Genomic DNA, 9,732 nt, shown 5'->3' with positions numbered 1-9,732 from the left:
ACCTGGGCCGTCAATGGGAGGACCCGGCCCGTATTTTCTATGGGCCCATATCCATCCACCTGCACGGCCGTGTTATAGAGTGCGGAGGTGCATCGACCTCAAAAAAAAAAAAGTGCATCAATCTCAACTCCGGCCGTCTCCTCTCCCAAATCCCTCGCCGAAGTGCAGCCTCCTCCGCCGCATTCCTTCCTTCTTCCTCCCTTCCAGCCTCGCCGCGCCATCCCGCGAGTGTAGGATAGGATCACTTCGAGTCGAGGCCAGTGAGCAGGGGAGGGGACGACCGCCGGCGGCCACCGTGGGAGGAGGAGGAGGAGGAGCGCGGGGCTCCCGCATCGGCGCGTCGCCGTCGTTCCCCACGCCGGACACGAGTTCCTCGACGGCGGACGGAAGCGGGACTCGCGGTTGAGTGGGAGCAGACGCCGGCCGGCTGCTACGGGTAAGCTCTACCTGGAAAGTGGAAACTTTAGTCCCACATCGCGAATTTAGTGGGATTTCCACGGATTTATAAGCGTTTTCCTCAGCCAGGGTATCACCAAGCAGCAATACAAGGAAGTAGTAGAGTATACTGTCTGGTATAGGGTATAGTGCGGTAGTGGGTGTAGGCAGATATGGTCTAGGGTTGCAGGGGCGCAGGTATAGGTGGGAGGTATGCCCGGCGGGGGACGGGTGGGGCGGTGGGGTATAGTGGGGAGGTATGTCCGGCGGGACGGGTGGCGGTGGGGAGATGGTCTGGCAGCGGGGGAGGGGGTATAGGGGGTAGCTATGCCTCTCAGGAAAAATGCCAGAAAGAGGGGGGGTTTGGGGGGGTTCAAAATTCCTAATCTGGGTTTGATTAGAGAAAATAAAGAAAAATGATATCAGGAAAAAAAATGTAATTCAAACCCCATGCAGTCCTGCGTTTTGTTAGCTTCGATGATCTGCAGAATTTTTTTATCTACTTGGCTGAGTGCTTGTCCTGAAAACTTGAATAATACTTTCCCTGTAATATGTTTTTTGTAAGCTGCTTGAGATTTGCAAGGACAAGAACTTGTTCACATTTATTTTCCAGTAAAAAATATTTTGAACTGAGTGTAGCGCTGCATCTCTATAGCATACATGTATTCCGGAAAAAATTCCAAGACATCCCAGTAGCCCAATGGTTCATTAACCCTTTGTGTGATCCTACATGGATGAATCAAATTCTGCAGCTGATTGGATAGGTTGATAAAATTGTGTGGTTGTGTATCCAGTTGAGTACTATGTTGTGTGTTGCTTTCTAGATTTTCTTACCCTTCAGACTTTGCAATCCTGTGTGTTCATGTAACATGGACTGTATTATTTTGATATCTTTTGTTGTTTCCATGTGAGAACATTTGTGTTTTCTCATAAAAAATATTTTGAACTGAGTGTAGCGCTGCATCTCTATAGCATACATGTATTCCGGAAAAAATTCCAAGACATCCCAGTAGCCCAATGGTTCATTAACCCTTTGTGTGATCCTACATGGATGAATCAAATTCTGCAGCTGATTGGATAGGTTGATAAAATTGTGTGGTTGTGTATCCAGTTGAGTACTATGTTGTGTGTTGCTTTCTAGATTTTCTTACCCTTCAGACTTTGCAATCCTGTGTGTTCATGTAACATGGACTGTATTATTTTGATATCTTTTGTTGTTTCCATGTGAGAACATTTGTGTTTTCTCATAAAAAATATTTTGAACTGAGTGTAGCGCTGCATCTCTATAGCATACATGTATTCCGGAAAAAATTCCAAGACATCCCAGTAGCCCAATGGTTCATTAACCCTTTGTGTGATCCTACATGGATGAATCAAATTCTGCAGCTGATTGGATAGGTTGATAAAATTGTGTTGTTGTGTATCCAGTTGAGTACTATGTTGTGTGTTGCTTTCTAGATTTTCTTACCCTTCAGACTTTGCAATCCTGTGTGTTCATGTAACATGGACTGTATTATTTTGATATCTTTTGTTGTTTCCATGTGAGAACATTTGTGTTTTCTCATAAAAAATATTTTGAACTGAGTGTAGCGCTGCATCTCTATAGCATACATGTATTCCGGAAAAAATTCCAAGACATCCCAGTAGCCCAATGGTTCATTAACCCTTTGTGTGATCCTACATGGATGAATCAAATTCTGCAGCTGATTGGATAGGTTGATAAAATTGTGTTGTTGTGTATCCAGTTGAGTACTATGTTGTGTGTTGCTTTCTAGATTTTCTTACCCTTCAGACTTTGCAATCCTGTGTGTTCATGTAACATGGACTGTATTATTTTGATATCTTTTGTTGTTTCCATGTGAGAACATTTGTGTTTTCTCATAAAAAATATTTTGAACTGAGTGTAGCGCTGCATCTCTATAGCATACATGTATTCCGGAAAAAATTCCAAGACATCCCAGTAGCCCAATGGTTCATTAACCCTTTGTGTGATCCTACATGGATGAATCAAATTCTGCAGCTGATTGGATAGGTTGATAAAATTGTGTTGTTGTGTATCCAGTTGAGTACTATGTTGTGTGTTGCTTTCTAGATTTTCTTACCCTTCAGACTTTGCAATCCTGTGTGTTCATGTAACATGGACTGTATTATTTTGATATCTTTTGTTGTTTCCATGTGAGAACATTTGTGTTTTCTCATAAAAAATATTTTGAACTGAGTGTAGCGCTGCATCTCTATAGCATACATGTATTCCGGAAAAAATTCCAAGACATCCCAGTAGCCCAATGGTTCATTAACCCTTTGTGTGATCCTACATGGATGAATCAAATTCTGCAGCTGATTGGATAGGTTGATAAAATTGTGTTGTTGTGTATCCAGTTGAGTACTATGTTGTGTGTTGCTTTCTAGATTTTCTTACCCTTCAGACTTTGCAATCCTGTGTGTTCATGTAACATGGACTGTATTATTTTGATATCTTTTGTTGTTTCCATGTGAGAACATTTGTGTTTTCTCATAAAAAATATTTTGAACTGAGTGTAGCGCTGCATCTCTATAGCATACATGTATTCCGGAAAAAATTCCAAGACATCCCAGTAGCCCAATGGTTCATTAACCCTTTGTGTGATCCTACATGGATGAATCAAATTCTGCAGCTGATTGGATAGGTTGATAAAATTGTGTTGTTGTGTATCCAGTTGAGTACTATGTTGTGTGTTGCTTTCTAGATTTTCTTACCCTTCAGACTTTGCAATCCTGTGTGTTCATGTAACATGGACTGTATTATTTTGATATCTTTTGTTGTTTCCATGTGAGAACATTTGTGTTTTCTCATAAAAAATATTTTGAACTGAGTGTAGCGCTGCATCTCTATAGCATACATGTATTCCGGAAAAAATTCCAAGACATCCCAGTAGCCCAATGGTTCATTAACCCTTTGTGTGATCCTACATGGATGAATCAAATTCTGCAGCTGATTGGATAGGTTGATAAAATTGTGTTGTTGTGTATCCAGTTGAGTACTATGTTGTGTGTTGCTTTCTAGATTTTCTTACCCTTCAGACTTTGCAATCCTGTGTGTTCATGTAACATGGACTGTATTATTTTGATATCTTTTGTTGTTTCCATGTGAGAACATTTGTGTTTTCTCATAAAAAATATTTTGAACTGAGTGTAGCGCTGCATCTCTATAGCATACATGTATTCCGGAAAAAATTCCAAGACATCCCAGTAGCCCAATGGTTCATTAACCCTTTGTGTGATCCTACATGGATGAATCAAATTCTGCAGCTGATTGGATAGGTTGATAAAATTGTGTTGTTGTGTATCCAGTTGAGTACTATGTTGTGTGTTGCTTTCTAGATTTTCTTACCCTTCAGACTTTGCAATCCTGTGTGTTCATGTAACATGGACTGTATTATTTTGATATCTTTTGTTGTTTCCATGTGAGAACATTTGTGTTTTCTCATAAAAAATATTTTGAACTGAGTGTAGCGCTGCATCTCTATAGCATACATGTATTCCGGAAAAAATTCCAAGACATCCCAGTAGCCCAATGGTTCATTAACCCTTTGTGTGATCCTACATGGATGAATCAAATTCTGCAGCTGATTGGATAGGTTGATAAAATTGTGTTGTTGTGTATCCAGTTGAGTACTATGTTGTGTGTTGCTTTCTAGATTTTCTTACCCTTCAGACTTTGCAATCCTGTGTGTTCATGTAACATGGACTGTATTATTTTGATATCTTTTGTTGTTTCCATGTGAGAACATTTGTGTTTTCTCATAAAAAATATTTTGAACTGAGTGTAGCGCTGCATCTCTATAGCATACATGTATTCCGGAAAAAATTCCAAGACATCCCAGTAGCCCAATGGTTCATTAACCCTTTGTGTGATCCTACATGGATGAATCAAATTCTGCAGCTGATTGGATAGGTTGATAAAATTGTGTTGTTGTGTATCCAGTTGAGTACTATGTTGTGTGTTGCTTTCTAGATTTTCTTACCCTTCAGACTTTGCAATCCTGTGTGTTCATGTAACATGGACTGTATTATTTTGATATCTTTTGTTGTTTCCATGTGAGAACATTTGTGTTTTCTCATAAAAAATATTTTGAACTGAGTGTAGCGCTGCATCTCTATAGCATACATGTATTCCGGAAAAAATTCCAAGACATCCCAGTAGCCCAATGGTTCATTAACCCTTTGTGTGATCCTACATGGATGAATCAAATTCTGCAGCTGATTGGATAGGTTGATAAAATTGTGTTGTTGTGTATCCAGTTGAGTACTATGTTGTGTGTTGCTTTCTAGATTTTCTTACCCTTCAGACTTTGCAATCCTGTGTGTTCATGTAACATGGACTGTATTATTTTGATATCTTTTGTTGTTTCCATGTGAGAACATTTGTGTTTTCTCATAAAAAATATTTTGAACTGAGTGTAGCGCTGCATCTCTATAGCATACATGTATTCCGGAAAAAATTCCAAGACATCCCAGTAGCCCAATGGTTCATTAACCCTTTGTGTGATCCTACATGGATGAATCAAATTCTGCAGCTGATTGGATAGGTTGATAAAATTGTGTTGTTGTGTATCCAGTTGAGTACTATGTTGTGTGTTGCTTTCTAGATTTTCTTACCCTTCAGACTTTGCAATCCTGTGTGTTCATGTAACATGGACTGTATTATTTTGATATCTTTTGTTGTTTCCATGTGAGAACATTTGTGTTTTCTCATAAAAAATATTTTGAACTGAGTGTAGCGCTGCATCTCTATAGCATACATGTATTCCGGAAAAAATTCCAAGACATCCCAGTAGCCCAATGGTTCATTAACCCTTTGTGTGATCCTACATGGATGAATCAAATTCTGCAGCTGATTGGATAGGTTGATAAAATTGTGTTGTTGTGTATCCAGTTGAGTACTATGTTGTGTGTTGCTTTCTAGATTTTCTTACCCTTCAGACTTTGCAATCCTGTGTGTTCATGTAACATGGACTGTATTATTTTGATATCTTTTGTTGTTTCCATGTGAGAACATTTGTGTTTTCTCATAAATGATGAAGCTGCTACAGTTCAAATGCTGTATTATGCTTGAAGCTCTGTTTGCTGTTAGGTTACCAATCCTGTTGCTGAGGGATTAGAAAGGATTCACATTCTTCTGTAATATGTATGTAAGAATTCATCTTTTTTGTCATATATATGGGAGAACTTAATTCCTTGGGTCAAGGGATGAGAGCATCAATTTAGCTTGGAACAAATCATTAATCTGGGTTTGGGGGGGTTTGGGGGGGTTCAAAATTCCTAATCTGGGTTTGATTAGAGAAAATAAAGAAAATGATATCAGGAAAAAAAATGTAATTCAAACCCCATGCAGTCCTGCGTTTTGTTAGCTTCGATGATCTGCAGAATTTTTTTATCTACTTTGCTGAGTGCTTGTCCTGAAAACTTGAATAATACTTTCCCTGTAATATGTTTTTTGTAAGCTGCTTGAGATTTGCAAGGACAAGAACTTGTTCACATTTATTTTCCAGTAAAAAATATTTTGAACTGAGTGTAGCGCTGCATCTCTATAGCATACATGTATTCCGGAAAAAATTCCAAGACATCCCAGTAGCCCAATGGTTCATTAACCCTTTGTGTGATCCTACATGGATGAATCAAATTCTGCAGCTGATTGGATAGGTTGATAAAATTGTGTTGTTGTGTATCCAGTTGAGTACTATGTTGTGTGTTGCTTTCTAGATTTTCTTACCCTTCAGACTTTGCAATCCTGTGTGTTCATGTAACATGGACTGTATTATTTTGATATCTTTTGTTGTTTCCATGTGAGAACATTTGTGTTTTCTCATAAAAAATATTTTGAACTGAGTGTAGCGCTGCATCTCTATAGCATACATGTATTCCGGAAAAAATTCCAAGACATCCCAGTAGCCCAATGGTTCATTAACCCTTTGTGTGATCCTACATGGATGAATCAAATTCTGCAGCTGATTGGATAGGTTGATAAAATTGTGTTGTTGTGTATCCAGTTGAGTACTATGTTGTGTGTTGCTTTCTAGATTTTCTTACCCTTCAGACTTTGCAATCCTGTGTGTTCATGTAACATGGACTGTATTATTTTGATATCTTTTGTTGTTTCCATGTGAGAACATTTGTGTTTTCTCATAAAAAATATTTTGAACTGAGTGTAGCGCTGCATCTCTATAGCATACATGTATTCCGGAAAAAATTCCAAGACATCCCAGTAGCCCAATGGTTCATTAACCCTTTGTGTGATCCTACATGGATGAATCAAATTCTGCAGCTGATTGGATAGGTTGATAAAATTGTGTTGTTGTGTATCCAGTTGAGTACTATGTTGTGTGTTGCTTTCTAGATTTTCTTACCCTTCAGACTTTGCAATCCTGTGTGTTCATGTAACATGGACTGTATTATTTTGATATCTTTTGTTGTTTCCATGTGAGAACATTTGTGTTTTCTCATAAATGATGAAGCTGCTACAGTTCAAATGCTGTATTATGCTTGAAGCTCTGTTTCCTGTTAGGTTACCAATCCTGTTGCTGAGGGATTAGAAAGGATTCACATTCTTCTGTAATATGTATGTAAGAATTCATCTTTTTTGTCATATATATGGGAGAACTTAATTCCTTGGGTCAAGGGATGAGAGCATCAATTTAGCTTGGAACAAATCATTAATCTGGGTTTGGGGGGGTTTGGGGGGGTTCAAAATTCCTAATCTGGGTTTGATTAGAGAAAATAAAGAAAAATGATATCAGGAAAAAAAATGTAATTCAAACCCCATGCAGTCCTGCGTTTTGTTAGCTTCGATGATCTGCAGAATTTTTTTATCTACTTGGCTGAGTGCTTGTCCTGAAAACTTGAATAATACTTTCCCTGTAATATGTTTTTTGTAAGCTGCTTGAGATTTGCAAGGACAAGAACTTGTTCACATTTATTTTCCAGTAAAAAATATTTTGAACTGAGTGTAGCGCTGCATCTCTATAGCATACATGTATTCCGGAAAAAATTCCAAGACATCCCAGTAGCCCAATGGTTCATTAACCCTTTGTGTGATCCTACATGGATGAATCAAATTCTGCAGCTGATTGGATAGGTTGATAAAATTGTGTGGTTGTGTATCCAGTTGAGTACTATGTTGTGTGTTGCTTTCTAGATTTTCTTACCCTTCAGACTTTGCAATCCTGTGTGTTCATGTAACATGGACTGTATTATTTTGATATCTTTTGTTGTTTCCATGTGAGAACATTTGTGTTTTCTCATAAAAAATATTTTGAACTGAGTGTAGCGCTGCATCTCTATAGCATACATGTATTCCGGAAAAAATTCCAAGACATCCCAGTAGCCCAATGGTTCATTAACCCTTTGTGTGATCCTACATGGATGAATCAAATTCTGCAGCTGATTGGATAGGTTGATAAAATTGTGTGGTTGTGTATCCAGTTGAGTACTATGTTGTGTGTTGCTTTCTAGATTTTCTTACCCTTCAGACTTTGCAATCCTGTGTGTTCATGTAACATGGACTGTATTATTTTGATATCTTTTGTTGTTTCCATGTGAGAACATTTGTGTTTTCTCATAAAAAATATTTTGAACTGAGTGTAGCGCTGCATCTCTATAGCATACATGTATTCCGGAAAAAATTCCAAGACATCCCAGTAGCCCAATGGTTCATTAACCCTTTGTGTGATCCTACATGGATGAATCAAATTCTGCAGCTGATTGGATAGGTTGATAAAATTGTGTTGTTGTGTATCCAGTTGAGTACTATGTTGTGTGTTGCTTTCTAGATTTTCTTACCCTTCAGACTTTGCAATCCTGTGTGTTCATGTAACATGGACTGTATTATTTTGATATCTTTTGTTGTTTCCATGTGAGAACATTTGTGTTTTCTCATAAATGATGAAGCTGCTACAGTTCAAATGCTGTATTATGCTTGAAGCTCTGTTTGCTGTTAGGTTACCAATCCTGTTGCTGAGGGATTAGAAAGGATTCACATTCTTCTGTAATATGTATGTAAGAATTCATCTTTTTTGTCATATATATGGGAGAACTTAATTCCTTGGGTCAAGGGATGAGAGCATCAATTTAGCTTGGAACAAATCATTTCTGGTAAACGAATTGACATACTTTATTTGCCAGAGAGTAAAGGAGAAATAAACTCAGAACATAGTGCTTTGCTCCGTTCCTGGATACGGCAGTCGTGCTTAGAGTAGAGGGGTATTTTCATCATTTCATGTATTTACCCCCTGGGTAGGATAAATGGTGTATGTCCTAAAGACATAAAGCATGTGTCTTGTACTTCTTGTCACATTTCTTTTAGTACAGTTGATAATTTGGTTGTATCGGTATGTCTAGTGCACTGTATTTGTGCTAACAGAGGTTTTGCTCTATTGCTTATATTCTCCATGAATCTAAATGTAGCAGCATGGTATTTTTATTATAATGGCTATTATTTGAGTGTCTTTCATATGCTGTATGGTGACAGATTCTGATTATCATTTGCATACAGGCAATTTTAGGATGGGTACTGAAGACTCTAAAGATATGCTGAAGAATGCAGACTGGAAGACTGTGAGTGGTGCAGTTACTGAGTCAAGTCAGCCGGTTGTTAGGAAGCGCCTTCCGAAGAAAATAAGACAAGTTCCTGAGTGTTACTTTCTCCCTCGACGATCTTTGCCTTCTGCACTGGCAATCTATGGTGCTGTTTGCGCCGCTGGAGTTGGTGCAGGGATGTTGCTCGAGGTTTGGATCAACAAAAAGATCAAAGGTAAATCCTATCTTTCATGGCCGGAGCCTGGAGGAACCACTTACCTTAAGAAAACTAATCTATCTGGAAATCCAAGATCTTGGACTGTACCACGGAAATCATTAATTGCGTTATGCATATCTATTTTGCTTCATCGATTGTGTTTTCTTGCATCCTCTTACTTTTTTTGTTAAATTGCTGCATGCAGAGGATGGCGGCGTTGTCTGGGAAATGGGCAAATGATGTTCAGGCCCTTCTGTTGCTGTTAAGTTGTATCACAGAGATAAGCATGTTTTTGTTGTTTTGGAATATCTTTTAACTTGCTGACGAAAGCAAACAATGTTTCCCAGTGTAAACTTGTCCCTTTGTTCCTGGTTTGGTTGTAGAAGCTGTTTGATGCTTCAACTTTATATTAGGCAAGCAAGGTGAAAACACCAGGCAGCAACACATCTCTACTTGTCATCTTATAAGAATTATCTGAATATGTGTAACCGTGCTAAGCTGGAAGGGCCTTTGATTTATCTTGGTTA

The 9,732-nt window shown here is 38.5% G+C and overlaps 1 protein-coding gene across 1 annotated transcript; it reads left to right on the top strand.

Moving 5' to 3' along the window:
* The first annotated feature begins 120 nt into the window (after window positions 1-120).
* LOC125510977 (uncharacterized) lies at window positions 121-9,723 on the top strand. Its single transcript, XM_048676264.2, has 3 exons — window positions 121-436; window positions 8,966-9,223; window positions 9,411-9,723. The coding sequence occupies exons 2-3, from the start codon at window positions 8,977-8,979 to the stop codon at window positions 9,443-9,445; spliced, it is 282 nt and encodes a 93-aa protein (XP_048532221.1). The 5' UTR covers window positions 121-436; window positions 8,966-8,976; the 3' UTR covers window positions 9,446-9,723.
* Window positions 9,724-9,732: the final 9 nt, after the last annotated feature.

Source organism: Triticum urartu, chromosome 5A (assembly GCF_056163025.1).
Source record: "Triticum urartu cultivar PI428250 chromosome 5A, HENAU_Tu73, whole genome shotgun sequence".
NCBI lineage: Eukaryota > Viridiplantae > Streptophyta > Magnoliopsida > Poales > Poaceae > Triticum > Triticum urartu.
Note: the sequence above shows the minus strand (reverse complement) of the source record. Positions and strands in the feature narration are given on the sequence as shown.

Bases quoted from the DNA above. Each gene is read 5' to 3' on its own strand.
- LOC125510977 (XM_048676264.2), top strand. From the start codon at position 8,977: ATGGGTACTGAAGACTCTAAAGATATGCTGAAGAATGCAGACTGGAAG. The intron at 9,224-9,410 runs GTAAATCCTATC...TGCTGCATGCAG, and splicing joins GATCAACAAAAAGATCAAAG to AGGATGGCGGCGTTGTCTGG.